This window comes from Cimex lectularius, unplaced genomic scaffold, assembly GCF_000648675.2.
Source record: "Cimex lectularius strain Harlan isolate CLEC.00 unplaced genomic scaffold, Clec_2.1 scaffold158, whole genome shotgun sequence".
NCBI lineage: Eukaryota > Metazoa > Arthropoda > Insecta > Hemiptera > Cimicidae > Cimex > Cimex lectularius.
In genome coordinates, this window is record NW_019392744.1 from 45,047 (window position 1) to 64,369 (window position 19,323).

Sequence of the window (19,323 nt, forward strand, 5' to 3'; positions counted from 1 at the left end):
TTCTCGGCGACAAATGAAATGGCCACGGAGAGCTTTAGTGAAGATATACTTCATTTTAACTTATTAAATTCACTAGTTTTCGTGGTCCGCTTGACCTTTTGATATCTTTCAATTAATTAAGGTTTTTAGTTGAGATNTATATTTAAATTATATATATTGCAATTTTTATAATAATTGTGCCCTTTTTTGTTATCATTGTTATCATTACTGTCGAGACGTATTTTTGCCCAGAAACATTACAATCCCAGGCCCCTTCCCCTTGACTAAGTGTGTTCTCTCAACACACATGAAGAATTTTTTTTTGTCAATGTAACATTTGGCATATTTGTATACTAAACATAAGTGTATTATGTCTATACATGTCGATACCATTACTGGTTTGATTTTGTCCAAGCATTATGAGCAAAACTTACAATTAATTTTTAAACTTTTTTTATTATCAGAAAAAAGAAACATCGGAACATGTCAGTTTTGATGTGAAGGCCTAATCAATCTGACATTCCTACTCGTGGGAGAGAAAAAAAACCAAGGATTGAAGGATACACAGACGCCCTTAACAAAGCGTTGTGATTTGGTATAAAGCTTTAAGCTTAATGAAGAGCTCTAGGCAATGATGGAGAATGCACCAATATTGGTATGCATTCAAGGAAAGAAGCTGACTTCTAATAACCTATAACTAGTGGAGCTAGACCCATCTATGCCCGTGAGGACAAAACAGCAACATGTATGGGTACATGTATAGGGAAATGTTATCAGTTATCACTACTGATTGCCATATTCTATGCACTTTAGAAAAAAAGAAGAAAATACATTCATACATGCATAGACTCCTTAATTTAAAAAAATAGCTTCCGCAGTTCCAGCAATCTTGGTGTTGGTTTCCCAGACATATAGGTATAACTGGGTAAAAAAGAAGTAGGTACAGCAGTAAAGTTTCCCATAAATAGACCTTACTTAACAATACAAATGAATGGAGAATCCGTGGGTCTGAAAGAAGTGCATTGAATTTATAACTACAACGGGCCTGTCCTGCAAAGTCTGGGTTTAAAAGGAACCGGGTTGCACATAGATCACATCAGACCTTGCCACCCATTGGTGTAAACAAATGATCACTGTGAAGAAAATAATAATGGATTGCAAATAATAGATTTTTGTATAATATTTGTGGTGTTATTTATTGGAATGAATGTGTTTATTAGCAAGAACGGAGGGGCCAGACCTCTTGATAACTGAGGAATATTCTGGAGCAGTGTGAAAATTGTGAAATCTAATGAGAATATCATGTTTTTAACCGTTTGTTGTATTAACTTGGTTACAACGCCAGAAAAAGAATAGTAGAAGTAGACATAAAACATAACAAAGAAAGGACAAGTACAACAATGAAGGAAAAGGCCTGGCTATGACCAATTAAGAGGTGTAATAAAAAAAATTCCACAAATTTAATTAGTCAGAGAAATTTCCATATTACAGTATTAATATCACTAATACTTACAGTTACTTACAAAAACTTAGCACAAAATAAAGTTTTAAAAATATTTATCAAGTACACAATTTCTTATTAAACTAAACACCTTGGTTTCCTTTTTGTAAAAGATATAACTAGTATATCTTCTAGTATTGTCTGACAGGAAAACAGCCAGAAAAAGTATAAACCAATTAAAACCTGATCAATGGAAAATTATAAATTTTTGAATATTAATTTATTGCCAATTTTTGAATGTCTTATAAACATTTAATATTTCTTGAACTATTTTTTTTTTTGTTTTTAGTTGTTGATCCAAGGTTTGTTTTACAATGAAATTATTAGGGAACTATTGAATATGGCATTCTGTAAAAAAAAATTAATTAAATAATTAACCTTATCACCGCTTCTTGTACATGCAAGGAGCTAATTGTATACACGGAAGTTTCTTCTTTTGAGACTTAGATATATCACTAATTTTTTTAAAATTTAAAAAATAGAATAAATTATGTGATAAGTCTTTGCTGATGAGATCGAATCCATACTTTTTCATAAGTAATATAAACTCTTCGATTTTGTCAAATCTACTTTCAACTTCTGCTATTTTTAACAAACCCCTGAAAATTATATACTTTTGGTAACACAGGCATAAGATGGGCATAATCCATTCTTAAATGTAAAGAAAGTACTTGGAATTTATTATAAAAGAAAATCAGACTATAGTTAATAATCAATACAGTAAAATAATTACCCAATTTTCAACACACGGTTGGCTTCTTTAATGTAGGGTGAAAGTTCTTTTCCCATAAGGGATAGACAATATACTGCAATATCAATAGATGATGAATATAAATTTGTGCTGGACATGTCACATTCAATAACTTTATCATTTAATGCGACTAAATCTAATGAGAATACTTTAGCAGTAGGCAGCTCTGATGCTAGTTTAGCTTCACCACAGCCAAAATCAGCTATAACCATTTTATCCAAATCTTTTCTAAAAACAATAACAATGAATTTCATTACAGAATCTATATAAATTATTACATTTTTGTCTAGATTTTAATTATCTAGACTTAGATATTTAAAATAAAGAAAGAAGGAAGTGGAAAGAGTGCCTGCTTATGTCTAAATAATGTAAAAAATTAATAAATAAAAATTTTAAAAGATTTTATACAATTAAGAGAGCAGATCTTGAGGTAAGGGGCTCACAGGATGGACTCGACGTGCAGTGTGCAAGGTTTTTTATTTTTTATTTATTTATTTATTTTTTGGCATGAAGTGAATGAGAGACAGACAAGAGTCTTTTGTAGGAAAAGACAAATTTTTGAGAGAGGATTTTATGGAGCATTTTTCCCATCGAATGAGGCTGTCTGTTTGCTGCATGCTAAAATTTTAGTTATTTAACCTTATAAAAAAAATTTAACCTTTTAACCTGGTTTTGTTTCATTTGAACCTTGAAACATCATACTTCAAATAAGCAGACAGGTGCGGCACCTCATCTTATTTTTATTTGATCTGTTTATTTATTTATTTATTTTAACTTGCAGAAGGTGACGAGCTGGAGGGTGAAATCAATACATTCACAATTTTTGAAACCGTGCGGGACAGCATGAGGCGGCAAGATAGAGGCTACTGACTACAGGGATCTCATGTAGACTAGTAGTTCTTTTTTTGTATTTTTTATTTTTACATTTGATTTTTTTCCTTTTCATCCTTTTCTTCTCATCTCACTCATATCCTTCTCACTCCCCCAAGATTTCGTTATTTTCCCACACAAAGAAAAAATAACATGGCACATCTTAACTCAAGCTGGAATGCACTTCATCTCCATTTAGCTTTACGCATCTGCTGCACAAGAACCACCAGAAGAGTTCTGGGTGTAACAAAATAATAATTCAAACACTGTACAAATTAGAAAGAATGATTCTCAAAACAAATATTATTATTGTGCCATTTCAAACAAACAACAAACCAAACAAAGATACTCAAGTTCAATTATTGTCAATTAAATCAGCTGACACTATTAAGAAATGTTACGGAGAGGATTGACCAGTTTTTTCAATGTTGAAGAGGATCAGGTTTATGATGAACTTGAATGAAGTTACAAATTTATTCAAACAATTCGCCCAGCTTTCACGACATACAGTTGCATCATCAGGGCCTGTATCGGTGTTTTTTGATCAATACAGGCCCTGATGCAACTATATGTTGCGAAAGCTCGGCGAATTGTTTGCATGAATTTGTAACTTCATTCAAGACCATAAACCTAACCCTCTTCAACACTATTAAAAAATTTGGAGAATTTAAAAAATGAAGTGTCATGCATTCGTAACATAATTTTAAAAAAATGTAATATTTGCTTAAACTAATATTAACTTACAACTTTTTAATTGATCTTATAATTACATCAATGGGGTTTATAGGCCAATGTTTCACTTGATGTCTAAACCCTGCATGATAGTCTTTAAACGATTCACCACCATCATTGAAAACATCATTAGATTTCCGGTGTTCTGCTTCATACAGCTGTTGGTTTATAAATCTGAAAACAGTTGAATATTTTTTTAAAACGTATATTTTTTGGGCTGGATATTGGTATTTTTCCTACGTGTTACCAGGGAGTACACATGGGTTGGGTTAGGTACGGTTAGGCCTAGTACGCACTGGGATTCTTTTTGTCGACTCTTTGAATCTCCGGAGAGTCTCGGCTGCATCTAGCCTGAGTCCGGGCTGCCACGACTCATTGTTGCGATGAATCTGGTGTGTTGCGGGCTAGCATTTTCTTACTCTTTTGAATCCCATCCAATGTGGGATTCTTTGACTCAATGTTGGGCAACATTTGCCAGTGCGGACATGAATCGAAACAAGCGCCCTTCTTTCATTTGTTTAGTTGGTGTGCTAGTGAGTGTTTTCTTGAAGATTTTGATACTGTCTTGCATAAAGGTATGTTGTGGAGTACCGAGTTTATTTTACAGTCTATTGAAGACATACATTCCCATCGGTGTTTGTGGGATGTATCATTTACGGAATACAGAAATTGAGAATTGAAAAGTCAAACATTGAACGGTTTAACCCAAAAATTCAGTGTTTCCGTCACCGAAATTGAGAAAAAATGCACACTTTAAAATGAGTTTTTTAATGCACTTCCGATTAGATGCACTACGTACAATGCAAAAAAGAGCAAGGGAAATTCCTGAGAGCTAGTTCAACCGTCATTTTCGCAGGCACTGATGAATGTGAACTGAATCTTGGTCTGGATACGGTTCTTTGTCGCGGAGCAGAGTCGGGGCTGCATCTTAACAATGAATCTACGCAGCCCCTACTCTGCCCCGCAACATGAATCGATTCAAAGAATCTCAGTGTGTACTAGGCTTTAGGATTATGGTTAGGTTAGGCCTAAGAATAGGCTTAAGTTAGGATTTTTTTTTAAACCATTTGAAAGAAAAGAAAAACACTGAGTTACTTTGTTAAGCTTTTCTCTCCTTCTTCAGGACTTTGAAACAATTATTAATGTACACAGGGTAAATAAATATGAACATCGTATATCTGTAACATTCATCTCGATATTTCGCCATCCCATTTATCCATTCAAAAAAAAAAAAAAAAAATAGACATGCACACAAGAATCTCCATTGACTCTCTGCTGAACACCAAAATACATATTCCCCTCATTGCAAACGAGATGGCTAACCTCTCTTCCCAAAATGAAGACTTGCCATTTGCTTATTCCACGTTATGTATCAATAGCCTATCCACTGTTAAGAGATGGCTGAATCAATGCAGCATCGCTAAATGGGAAGAAATATGGAATAACTCAATTCAGGGATGACTGACCGGTGAGTTCTTTCCATCAGTCCCTGTCGCTTAAAGATGAGCCACCTGCGAATGGACCACAGTCTGATACAACTTCTGACAGGACACGGACAAAACAGCACATTTTCTCTTTCGTTTCAATATTATCCCTGACACCCTGCTTGTTCTTACATTCGGGCATCGCCTGGAGTGTGACAGCTTGATGGCTGTCAGGTTTCCATTGTTGCAGCTTATGAACCAAGGGCTTACTTTTGCCGCCCCCAACAAAATCACGCTTTTTGGAAACTGAAGTGGCGCCATATTTTAGAAGTTGGTGACAGGAATTATAGCGTTATTATAAAATTAATACTGTACATTATTGTAAATAATTCAATTAATTAAGGTTTTAAGTTGAGATAAAAACGTCAGTGTCACGAGCGGGATTCGAACTTACAATCTTTGGCTTGATACGTCGCTCCTCTACCACTTGAGCTATCGTGACTTCGATCCCCTCGGGCACTAACTTCCCATCTCAACCGCACCTTTTTGAATTTTCTGGTTGAGATGGGAAGTTAGTGCCCGAGGGGATCGAAGTCACAATAGCTCAAGTGGTAGAGGAGCGGCGTATCAAGCCGAACGTCGTGGGTTCGAATCCCGCTCGTGACACTGACTTTTTTATCTCAACTTAAAACCTTAATTAATTGAATTATATTAATTGGTCAAGCGGATCACGAAAAATGGTGAATTGTAAATAATATTGACGATTTAACAAATTACATATTGTTGTTTTTAATTATTATTTATAATAATTAAAAAATTTAAGTGTAAACAAAAAGAGTTTGTAGTATTTTTTTATTGCAAATATGTTTTGATACATTTTCAAAAACTACATTTTTAATACAAAAACTTGATACCAAGAACAATTAGATTGGTTGTATAGTTTTGAAGATATTTCAATTCAGTCTTATTTCATATTATTAAGGTTGTTCAAACAAATTATGGAAGTTTATCGCTTATTAGTCAATAGCAAAAGCCAATATAAATTTTTTTATTGCGCATTGTTATCATAATAAATGTATAGAAAGTTCAATTTGTTATTTTTCTTTACCTAGTCTACTTCTGGCTTTTGATTGCAGACTTCTGTAATAATTAAGATGCAGTGATTTTCTAATCAAGAAAAACTGTATATGAAGTGCAGGAAAGTGGGGCATGAAGCTCCTCGAATGTAAGCACTACAATTTTCCAGGCGGATTAGACCTGTGGAAACGCCTCTATTTCCCTTAAGAAATAGGTTATCCGACAATTGACATGCCCACCTGAGTACCGTCTTTATATCAGGGGTCATTCCTAGTAAGAAGCCAAGGCATGAAGGGCACTCTTTGATGTAATGTGCCACAATGAGCAACCTTTTTTTCTACAAACTTTTGGGATAAAAACCCATGCAGGTGTCCAAACAAGTATGGTTGATCCTCAACTAAGTTAACACAATCCTTTCGTTTTGTTTCAGACTTTCAGAGATCTTGGCCCACAAGAGCTTCTTGGACGACCCTACCAAATGCTCTTTTACATCATTCTTCTTTCTTTCTTCTGGATCGCGGTGATTCGCCAACTCGTCTGCACATTCATTGCCCTCCAGCTTAACATGGATACCCAAATAACTACCATTTTTCCAAGACGCAACAAATCAGCATATCTCTCCAGCAAGAGCATGACAAGAAGGTCCACCAAGAATCTGTCCTGGATTGCCCATATTGTGCCCGATGTTGGTGAGCCTCCATCACCTCAAATCACCAGTGCCCATCCTATATCGCGTGCAGCATATGCTATTATGTTATGGAGAGTTGTGTTAATCCACCTGCAACAGGTTTTTGGCCTGTTGCTGGATGGAATCATTGAAGTTGTGTTGTAATGCTTATCGCTATAACTCAGCGAGTTACACAGAAGCATTCGCAGGAATCAGGCAGTCAAAACTTTATGAAGCAAAATGGCTTCAAAACCGATTTAACTATTACTAATAAAAAATTGTAATTACCTAAATTTGGCAGCTGATAGTCTCCCTATCATTTTTTCCCTCAAGTTGGTCAGTTTTGAATTTTTAAATTTTTCCCTTGCCACTTTTTTTGACCTGGACGAGACTGGATTTAGAATTGATGGCTTTTTCACCTTTATGTCCTTCTTTTTTCCAGTCATTTCTGTTCAGCTGCAGAAATATATTCAAAGTTAAAAATTAAAAAAAAAACGTAGTAACACACATTAACCATCGAAGAACCTTCCAATTTCCAAGTTTACAAGACCACGTTAAATAAAAGATACGGATCAGTTGCTGGTTCACTGAACGATTCACTCAATGCTTTTTATCACCAATGACCATACCAGCACCATATCACACCAGTAATGCCACAGTTGAATTATGTATTTACAAAATTATTTAAAAAACTATCACGAAAAATCATAAAAATTCGAATTAACATTAAAATAATATTTACTTGAATAAAAAAAATTTATGCTAGAAAATCTAAAAGGCTTTAGGATTTTAAACTTATTTATGTATTATAATTATAATTATTATGCATTATTTATATAAATTTGTGTTTTAAAAAAAAATCATATATATTTCTCCACTCCTGGGTTGTTTCTCTAAAACAAGCAAATAGTGCTTAAAATTCCATTACATGTACATATCTTAGAAATAAATTTAGTTTTATATAAATGTAATAAAGAATAATAATAGCAATAATAATAATAAAAAATATAATAAAATTACAAAACAATAATGTCTAACATATTCTTTAAAATATTAATTATTTTTAACCGAATATTAAAACCGCATTAAGAAAGAAAAGCATAAAGAGAAAGAAGATAAAAGGAAATGGGGAAAAGAGGAAAAAAGCAGATGATTCATGTTGTTTTTAAAAACTCAGATACCATGGACCTGAAACAAGTCATCGAGTAAGCAGAACATACTTCCCGTGGAAGCAAATCCCCCTAATTCTGAAGGATAAGGTTAAAGTTTTAGAGGAGTTTTGAAGGTTTGCTATATGATTGGTACGTTTGGATAAGGAATGCAGGAAAAAAATTTATAAATATTGAGGACATTTATTTGATTTAATTTTAAATATGTGTATTAAAATTCTAAATTTAGAAGTGATTAGAATGTTAAGATTGTTGAAGACATTAATATAGGAAGAAATATGATTTCTTGGTTGAAGATCATAATAATATCTTATGTAGGAATGAAAGCAATTTGAAGGCAATGAGCAGATTGAGAGTCTAAGGCAAATAAAGATTAGCACTACAGTAAAAGAATAAAGGAATTATTAGAGATTTAAATTTGTTGCATCATAACAATCATTACAGTGTAATAACCAATTTAAAAAGTTGTTTTGCATGCAGTTACTTTTGCGAAAAATGTAACGTATCCACAAACAACAAATACCAACACATATGCCCTCATTCGTGTACCTTTTGCATGAGTCAGACGAAATGTTTAACTTCATCACTTGAGCCTCAAAAATTGTGCGATTACTGCTCTAGAATTTTCCCTAACAGTCGTTGCTATTATCAACATTTGACAAACAATATTTGTGGAAAAATATTTTTTTGTAATAAATGTTCGTCATTGATTAATAATCGAGGGAAAAATAGAAAGAAAAATATTCATAATTGTGACAAAAAATTCTGTAAAATATGTCGTGCGGAAATGCCCCGAAATCACCGATGTTTTATGCCTGTTGACAAACGTGCCCCTCCTAAAGGTAGTTTTTTATTTATTTTCTATGATTTTGAAACTACCCAAGATAATTCGCATTCAGGGTTGAGCATTACCTTTTTGCATAAACCTAATTTATATGTGTTTCAGGAGAAATGTGACAAGTGCATTGTTTTAGAAAAATGTATATTCGGACACAGCATTATGCAAGTGTTGCGTGGTGACACAATTTTAGACGGTTTTTTTGGTCACATTCTACAAGTAAAAAACAAATTTACAAATGTAATTTGTATTGCCCACAATTTGCAAGCATTTGATTGCCATTTCGTTTTAAAACATTTAGTTGAACATACAGATATTGTTTCGAAACTAATTGTTAAGGGTCGAAAATTTTTACTTTTAGAATTCAATAACGGAATTGTGTGATTACCCTTTCCTTCCTACAACTCAGAGACAGTTGTGGGCGGTCAAAACATCTACTCACATGGATAAACCGCATTTTGCAAAAAATTGTATTATTTCTCGGCTTCTAGCCTATTTGCAAGAACAGTGCTACATATATGGCTAATATTTTCGACCTAGTATCCCAAAAACAAGTTATTAAAACCAGTGATCCCATGACTGTAGTCCTTGTTACCTACTTGCAGCTTAAAGTAGTTAACTTGGTAGTTCAATGTCCAAGAACGATGTCTATCGCTGTTGAAAAATTAACCTGGGATATTTACAACAATCGCGCCGTTTTGCCACAATAATATTACATTTTTATTTACAGTATTTACAATATAGAAAAAATACAATAAATTATTCCAAGCGCAATTATAGTAACAAATACAAAAATATCTTTGGCTATGACTATAATTTTGAAGACAATTATTCGTTATGTTATAGACCAAAAACTGATGCTTTATTTACTGTTCATGTAAAGCGTAATTTCTAGATAAAAACAATATCTATTTGGAATTTAAAATTATTTCAACAACAAATGGATTAAAACATATTAATTATCAAATTAGTCGGAATTTCTGAATTCTCAATGTGTGAAAATTTTATTAATATATGAATTTAGCTAATAATGAAATATTTTTCTTAATTAATTACATCTCATTTTACCTTAACATGTTTAGATATGTTGACTAACATCTGAACAATTGAAAACTTTTTTTTTATTATGGTTCAATTTTGGCCTTTCTACAATTATCATTTATAAACTAGATACTTTCAAAACAAAATAAATACGAACAATTTATTATTTATAATCAATTAAAAATTATAAATATTTTGAATGAAAAATTTATCTTCGTCTTTTTCTATTATTTGGGACAACTTTTTGGCACCATCAGTTGCTGAACGTTTATTAATTAGCGGTTCGAATGTGACCATTAACTCAAACTTTTCTGTAACCTGTAATAACAAAAAAGAAAAATGTATAACATTAACTTAAGTATTAAATTAAAATAGAGCTTTTACATACCCAACCCAACATGGTTTCATTCGGTAACTGCTGAAAGGCCAATTTCAACAGGGAACCAGGCTGATGAATCGTACTGTAAAGTTGTTGATATTGAAACATAAGATTATTGGCTGCCGCAGGGGTGTTGTAAAGTACGGGCAATACGGGAGATAACAAATGTGAGCTCTTTTTGCATTTGAATATGAAATGTCTCATTTTATAAATTTTCGGTATATCGTTCACAGTTAAATTGGGTTTCTTCAAACCTTCATTAATCACATCAAACAACTGATTTTTTTCAAGTTTCTACAACAAAAAAGATGATATTTTATTGGTTTACTTACCTTAATTATCACTTTTTATAGAAGCCTTAAGTTATAAAAAGGAAGTTGCAAAGGAAAGTAGCTCAACTGTGGAGCAATGGAATATTTATTTAATCTAAGATGCAAAGGAAAGTAGCTCAACTGTGGAGCAATGGAATATTTATTTAGTCTAAGACCCCCAGCTTGTGACACTAACTTTCACTTCAACTTTTTTTGCATCACAATTAATTAAGGTTTTTAGTTGAGATGAAAAAAAGTTAATGGCACGAGCGGGATTCGAACCCATGATCATCTGCTAGATACGCCGCTGCTCTACCACTTGAGCTATCGTGACCTTGATCCACTCGGACATCAACTTCCCATCTCAACTAAAAACCTTAATTAATTGTAATGTATTAATTGGTCAAGCGGACCACGAAATTAGTGAATTAAATGAAGTACACTTCACTAAAGCTCTCTGAGGCCACTTCATTTGTCGTCGAGAATCCAATCCGATTACACGACATTTGAAAAATGGCAAAAAGGAGGGAAAACTCATAAGGTGGGGTTGAGATGGGAAGTTGATGTCCGAGNGTAGAGCAGGGGCGTATCTAGCCGAAGATCGTGGGTTCGAATCCCGCTCGTGCCATTAACTTTTTTTCATCTCAACTAAAAACCTTAATTAATTGTAATGTATTAATTGGTCAAGCGGACCACGAAATTAGTGAATTTAATTTTTTTGCATCGTTTAATCTTTATTTCCCAAGTTTTATTATTACAATGAAACCCCTGTATAAAGAACATGCAAGAAAGAAGTGTTTCTGTCCATTACTGAGAGATTCACACAGTCAGAGATTCACAAAATAAATAAATACAAAATAAAATAACCGACATCACCGCCGACCAATGAATACCCTTAAACAATTATAGAGACAACCAGACCCCACAGTATTATCCTACACCGACAATGAAACAGACAACTCCTCACTAAAGGTGGAACAAAGCTGAAATGCATGTCCGACATCAAAACCCGCAGGTGTAGGTAGACACAGTTCTGGTTCTAAACCTTTTTTTATTATTTTAGTTTGAGCTGTTTAAACTTGCAACTTCCTTCACATTTATACCTGTAGAAATTCAATTCTAGTGCTACAGCTCAAATACAAATCAAATTTCATATATTAAAAAATGAAAAGGATTTATAAAAATTAATAATAAATATATAAAATGATATAATTTACCTCAACAATTGCCTTTTTGGCTGCTGATAATTCAAAAAATATATTTTGATCCACAGTTAATAGTAAAAGACAAGCTTGACAATTTTCTGCCAAATATGAAACATGTCCATGTAAGAAACCCCTGTAAAAAATTATTATTTAACTTCTTAATTAGTAAGTTAATAAATTAAATTATGTTAATTTTTCTTCAATTGTCAACTTACGTAGCATCAAAGTTAGGAAGACAGATTGGTGTCCAACTTTCAGCTGTTTTGAAAGATTCTGAAGAATTGACCAAATTGAAGATTAAATGTAAATCTGAAGGCTGTAACGAGTACTTCTTTCTTCTTACAAGAGTTATCAGTCTATTGCATCCGATTAACATAGCAAATACTAAAGTCTGTAAAGATATTTGAGAGAGAGAAACATATGATGAGTGAAAAAATAACTGTCTCAAGAGTTCAGATTCAATTTATTTTACTTTTCCGATCAATTATTTTCCATCATTGAAATATAGTCAATCATACGCTCTGGTTTCCATTTGGAGTCATTGAGAAATTCTCAACAACAAACTATTGGGTGTGTGCATATTTTTTTCAGTTTTCTGTAAAAAAAGTCAAACTTTCAAAATATAAATTTATTTTATTTTTAATCCTTTGTTTTTTATAACCCACTGCCAATGTGATATTCGGAAGAAAAGGCGCAAAAGAGGTGTATGGTGCAAGGAGTGGCTTTTGAAGAGAAGTGTTTATTCCCACAAGCACTGCAGCCTTCTATTTTATTGTACTTTACTAGTTCTTTAGGTCAGTGCAAATGGCTCAATCCTTCTCCTAAGAAGTACTAGGTCATTGATAGTCATTGCTACGGGCTAGTAAGTAATAAAGGATGGCCTTTGTAAGGTTGAAAGACGAAATTTGAAAAAAAAAAAAACTTATGCACACACCCAATTCTTACTTTTAAATTATACTTACTTTTATTTTTGAGCAAGTGCTGATAATGGCATTGGAGATGGCTTCTCTTTGTGCTGATTGCATTTTAAGACATGACACTGCATCGAGCAAAAATTCTGGTTGCGTTTCTGAAAACGTGAGAAGATGATCGATAAGGCGCTCAGATCCTGTCAGAAGTCGTCTTAAATCATAATTGTGTCTTTTTTCAAATATTTTTGTAACCCGGCTAAGCGTTAAAACACTGACAATTTGGTTGTATACATATCTAAAAAATTAATAAAAATAATAATAATAATAATATAATTGATAGTAACAATAATAAATATATACGCATACGTTAATTGGGTTGAAATAAATTCAATACTGTCTTTTCTGTTGGACACAGCTACCAGAATTATAGGTCCTTTTATAGAAAAAACCATTATGTTTTGTTCAAAATGTATCGATCGAATTGAATCATCGCTATCTTGAACGAAGGATACAAGTGCTTGCATCACACCAAAGATCGTCGCCAATTTATCTTCCGAACCGTACCTATAAATGAAAAAATGTTCAAGTTTAAAAAATACAATGGGATAAATGGAAAATATTATTTATTACCGAGAATACACTGGTTTTCCAGCTGAGCTTAAAATAAATACATGTTTATGATTCTGCCTCCATTCTGAGCAGTCAATCATTTCTTTCAGCGTTACTTCTTCGGCTTCATCTTCGATTTTTTCAGACTCCTCAGGCAAACTGACATTGTTTACATTTGCTAATGTTTCATCGATGTTGTCACCTTGGCTTATGACATTTCCAACATTATTTTCCAGAATAAAAGGTTCTACCTAAAGTTAAAAAATATTTCGATAAATAAAACACTTAAAAGGGGGAAAATTCAAGCTTGCAGTTCAAAATAAAATCAGTATTTTGTGTTTAATTTGCTTTTAAAAAGCACTATTTTCTTGTTTCAAAAATTAAATCGACTTGGGATAAAGTTTTTTTTTTCATTTCCCTTTCAGCCATTTCCTTGTATTTTTATTTTGGGCATTTCAGCCCCCAACAATGCAGTTTTTAACTTTTTGTGCCAGCAATGCTGCAATCAATTTTTTTATTTGGTTGAAAGCGACAAAGAGCTTGAACAGTAGAGTTTGAATGGGTTAAAATATTGGAGTGAAACTTGAGGAAGCAGGAACTGATCAAAAGGTTAAGGTCATCATTGTGGATAGTGTATGCTTGGATTAGTAGGATACTATATGGTGGCCAAGTGGTTACAGCATCCGACTCGTATTTCCCATGAATACAGTCATATGTTCAAATCCTGACCCAGCCCATGGCTTTTTTAATTGATAATTGTATTAAAAAATTATTGTAAAGTGGTATGACCCCTCGTTCATGAGACCCAACGGTTAGGGATGGTTAGGGATGGTCCCTAACCATCCCGAGTGGTTACAGCATCCGACTCGTATTTCCCATGAATACAGTCATATGTTCAAATCCTGACCCAGCCCATGGCTTTTTTAATTGATAATTGTATTAAAAAATTATTGTAAAGTGGTATGACCCCTCGTTCATGAGACCCAACGGTTAGGGATGGTTAGGGATGGTCCCTAACCATCCCGAGTGGTTACAGCATCCGACTCGTATTTCCCATGAATACAGTCATATGTTCAAATCCTGACCCAGCCCATGGCTTTTTTAATTGATAATTGTATTAAAAAATTATTGTAAAGTGGTATGACCCCTCGTTCATGAGACCTAACGGTTAGTTGGATGTTAAACCCTCATGTATGACATGAATTACTTTACTACTAGATTGTTTGGTGGTTGCTCTGCTCCACATGTTCAAATAGGTGAAAATAATGTTTTATACAGCGTCAGTATGTTCTTTACCATTATGTCCGATTTCTGTCTACTGTAGTTTTCCAACCTGTTTATTTAGTTCTTGTTGCTTGTGTCTTGTGTGAGTATTCCACCTCAGTTTACTGTCATATAGCTCTAAGTATTTTACCTGTGTACATTTGGTAGTTCCTAACTGTTAACGTATAAATGTAGGCAAAGCTGTTTGTTTAACATCATAATTTGGGTGTACTTGTTCTTGTCCAGTTTCATCTTACACAATTTTTCAATGTGCTGCAGATGCCCCTGGATATTTGAGGTGGCTTTGGATGGAATTGGCCTTAGGAAATTTTAACTTAAAAATATTGTTCAGTCAGGAGGTAGTACAGGAAGTAGTAAGTACTCGATATATCTTTATCACCCTATACATAAATCTACAACCAATCGCCTACAACAGAGTCAGTACCCAGATTGAGAACCTTATAAGGGTGCAGATTTAAAAAAAAAAATACGTGTGAAATACAGGAAGAAGGTGCAGAGCACTATGACTTCGCTGTTTGTCAGCCCTAAACTGTTCGCATAATTTAAATACAACTAATCTATCATAGGGACAATACTCTCTCATACTGAAGAAAAATTTTTTAAATTATAGAGCAATATGTAGAAGGCAAACTGTATTTCTTACAAAAATCTGAACAAGATGCCCAAAAACCCACTGTTGCACATAAGCACGTAATACCTTCCTATTAGGTGACATTACTACTCACTTTCTATAGAAGTGAAAGGATAGTTTTTATTGTTTTAGCCATTTCTGGATCATGACTGTTGGCCAGCCAGATGCTTTCTGGCTTTTTGCTGTCGTCAGTGGTGCTAAAATATAATTGTACGATATTTGACTAAATTTTGTATTCCACATGTTACACAAAAGATCAGAGTTTATTTCAATCTTTACAAGGCCAATTTCATTATGGATAGGCAAGTGTCATGTAGGAAATGGCTGTCCCTAAAATTTAGCAAGCAATGTGCTAAGGATAGCTGTGGTCTGTAAATGGAGTGGGCTGTAAGTTAATGGGCCTTCGTGTTCCCAACAATTGCCTAAGTTGATAGAATTACAAACACCGAGAAATGCTCTAGTTGGATATAACCTCCTACATAAACCTCAAGTCCTACCACGTCCACGAAGGCTTTGGCCACATACAGCACTGGCAACGTATTTCTGACGGCTAACAGTGGGGGGCAATGTGACTTCCTGCGCACTAATGGGGAACTCCCAATAGAAAACACCCCCAGGCTAAGCTGTAAGGCAATGTGCTAAGTGCTGAATGGCTGCAGGGGGTAAGTGCGGTCATAAACGTTCCCCTGGAGGCAACTGCCACCTCCTTGAATATTAGCCACCTAATCTGTACATGAGGGGCTCTGTGCAGGCAGACTTTTAGATCCCTAGCTTCTCGTGGGAACCAAATGGGTATACCAATGAAAAAAATAGAAGCACAACAAACTTCTAGTGCGAGTAGGAGTGCCCCCTGTGAAAGCACATATACCCCAGGTGACGGCAAGAGTGTCCCACCAACTAGATTCACAAAAGCTAACTCTGTGGAAGAGATAGCCAACCTTTCGGCACAAGAGGAGTCTTATGCCCTACTGTCTGGCAACTCAAGGAGAAAGGTGCAAGCAAGAAAGAAGCCAAGACCTACGCGAAGGGAGCAGCCCTTCAGCTAGGTCCTGGCCGCAGTGAAGGTCACCGTGGTTGCTGCTGGATTTCTGATGGCTAACATGAACCCTGATAGGCTGGATAGCCTCCAGGACTTTTTAATGGCCCCAGATATCGTCCCAGATGACAGACCCCAAGTGAAGGAACACCAAATGGACAAGGAGGGCAGGTTATGATTGTCACCTGTGTGGACGAAATTAGTACTGAATGGCTGTGAGGGGTGGTCCCCAACTGGTACCCTGGACGAGCGCTGTCTTCCAGGCTATAATGGAGGATGACATCCCGAAGTCTACAGCCTGTACCGTCTACATAGCGGACCAGAGGAAGACTAGGCTGCCTGCAGAAAAATTTTTGAACTGTTTACGGATCAGTAACAGGCAGCTCAACACTCAGCTCTGGATGGCGTGGGGCAATGTCCAAATAGAGAAGGGACAACTGGACTTTCTCCATGGACGATGATTCTTTGACGGAGCTGAAAAAACTGGATAAGCTCCTCTACTTTGGCGACAGAAGAATTAAATTCTGACTAAAAGAAAAGGGAGTGACTGTAAGGACAGTGTAAGGCCAATCGGGACAATTAGGAGTAAGGAGGACCTTCACCTAGCAGTTCAGGAAGTAAATGATGGAATTCTACAAGCCTTTGAAGGGAAATGCCCTCGAAGGACAAGAAAGAACGCTGTAAGAAGGCTGTTAATAAAGTCAAGCTCGACCAAATATGGGGCTCATATAAAGAGGCACTTACCCAGTACAATAAGGAGATGAGAAAGGCCAAAAGGAACTCGCAAAGGAAGTCCTGTCAGGAGGTTGGAAATGCTCCTGACTGCACCAGAATTCATAGAGTATTGGCCAAAGAAGGTACTGGGGGACAGTTAGGCCTCATTTGAAGAAGACCGGATGGGACTTTTACAGAGGCAACAGAAGAAACTCTGTCCATGTTAATTGGTAAACACTTTCCAGGGGCAATAACCATACCCAGAGATAAGCAGCCCACTAGTTCAGAGAGCCCATGGTACAGCCCCTCCAAAGAGGACTGTAAGGAGGCAGCTAACATAGCCAAACCAGAGAAAATCAGGTGGGCAGTTAATGGGTTTCTTCCATATAAATCCCCGGGTGTGGATGGGATATACATTATACTATTATAGAAAGAGCAGGAAGTATTAATGCCATCTTTGGGCCTCCCTAACCTACACATACATACTCACTGCATGGAGGATGGTGAAGGTAGTCTTTCTCATCATTTATGCAGAAAGCACTGCACGGACTTAGCCTTGATGACTTAAACAGACTATTATCTAAGACATTAAAGGAAATACCCTTGGTGTTATTCATGGATGTGGAAAGGGCATTTAAGCCACGACCAAATCCCTGACCTACGCACCAAGTAAAAAAGGGATATCAAAATCCATATGTCAATGGGGGGAAGAAAATCGAAGGAAAATAATAGTTTTATCTACCCTGGGCGACACTGTTTAAGAATAAAAGAAACGCTAAGTAAATATTTAAAAAATATTTTTAAAAAAATAAAAACAAGGTGACACTTTTTCGAAATACGGTTTCTTAGGCTGAGTCATGCTTGTAAAGAAATTGACATGAAATATGTATGGAAAAATTTTTATCCAGATAAAAATGTTTTTTCAAATGTTAAATTAGCATACCTCTTTTCCATTTGTATTTTCCATTGTGGAAGATTGCGGTAGGCTTGGATTTTTATTCAACAGATGGTGATCACAGTGGATAAAAGGTAAATCATACTTTTTACCATTAGCTCTGGGCCAATTCCATCTATTTGGCGATAAACGCCCATTTGGGTAAATTGTCTAAGGATAAGAGATAATGAGGAGGATTGTAAACTCCCCGATAATCCGGACAATACCCGAAACCTTTCAAGTACAAGAAGCGACCCTACAGTCCGTCTCTTAAATTGGTGGGTCGTCGGTTTACGTAAAACCATTCAAATGTCGTCACAAAAGTCCGGTGAGTTATTAAAGCAGTTTGACTGATTATTCAATTAATTAACTTTAAAACACAGTTAAACTGTTCAAATTTCATCCTTCTTCAGGTTTGCCTCAAGGCTCTCATCTTGGTCTACTTTTGTTTCGTCTCTTTATTAATTCAATCATTTCAACTGCTTTTTCCGATTCTGAATTTCTACTTTTTACTGATGATCATAAACTAAATTGTGTAGTGACCATTTGGAAAAAAACTTTTTTTTAAGATTGTGTTAATCAGTTGGGTAGATGTTAAAAATATATTTTAAAAAACTATGTTTTAAGTATCTCAATGTTCTGTCAAATTATTCAGAAATCGTCTGGTGTGACGTCGGTTTCAGAAAAACATTTTCTTTATCGTGCCGTTTTGATCTTTATTGAGAATATCTTCAGGGCATGCGATTTACAAACATTGTGTACATTTAACAAATACATTTAGGATATGGAAAAGTGAATTTTTTTACAAATACAATGCAAAATATATTTTTTATATTCAATCAAAGTATTTCTACTCACTCAAAGTGTTTGTCTTTGTCGTTCTGTCAAATTTATTGGCATTATTACGCTTATTATTATTAACATTATGAACACATTATTTACACTTACTAATAATTAAGATTTTCAGTCATTATAGTTGAAGGTTATTTCTTATTTTCTGTAGGTATGAACAGATACAGAACACGATGACACTATTAATCAACTTAATTGCACACACAGTTATAATTTATATCAATGGCAGGCATTCTGCAGACTTTGCATAGAAATATTAAAGGTGAGGCAAAGAAGGAGAAATTTATTATGAAATATAAGTAACAGTTTACAATAAATTTTAAGCATGGCAAAAAGCTGTTGGCTAGAGTTTGGAAATCTTTTAATTATATCATAATTTAATTTATTTTGCAGTGGTAATATTAAATG

The 19,323-nt window shown here is 34.7% G+C and overlaps 2 protein-coding genes across 3 annotated transcripts; both read right to left on the reverse strand.

Moving 5' to 3' along the window:
* Positions 1-1,420: 1,420 nt before the first annotated feature.
* Positions 1,421-7,617, reverse strand: LOC106665375 (ribosomal RNA-processing protein 8). 2 transcript variants are annotated; one of them, XM_014391759.2, is made up of 5 exons: positions 7,527-7,617; positions 7,290-7,457; positions 3,846-4,007; positions 2,214-2,459; positions 1,421-2,079 (listed from the first exon to the last, which is right to left on the reverse strand). In XM_014391759.2, exons 2-5 carry the CDS (start codon positions 7,445-7,447, stop codon positions 1,863-1,865), a joined length of 783 nt encoding a protein of 260 aa, XP_014247245.1. In that variant the 5' UTR covers positions 7,448-7,457; positions 7,527-7,617; the 3' UTR covers positions 1,421-1,862. The 2 variants fall into 2 exon arrangements, with proteins under 2 accessions (XP_014247245.1, XP_024082906.1); XM_024227138.1 differs by having other exon boundaries at positions 7,516-7,534.
* Positions 7,618-9,751: 2,134 nt separating this feature from the next.
* LOC106665373 (protein SAND) lies at positions 9,752-18,291 on the reverse strand. Its single transcript, XM_014391757.2, has 8 exons — positions 18,073-18,291; positions 13,486-13,715; positions 13,222-13,419; positions 12,907-13,150; positions 12,160-12,335; positions 11,957-12,077; positions 10,438-10,722; positions 9,752-10,367 (listed from the first exon to the last, which is right to left on the reverse strand). The coding sequence occupies exons 1-8, from the start codon at positions 18,094-18,096 to the stop codon at positions 10,227-10,229; spliced, it is 1,419 nt and encodes a 472-aa protein (XP_014247243.1). The 5' UTR covers positions 18,097-18,291; the 3' UTR covers positions 9,752-10,226.
* Between the last annotated feature and the right edge of the window lie 1,032 nt (positions 18,292-19,323).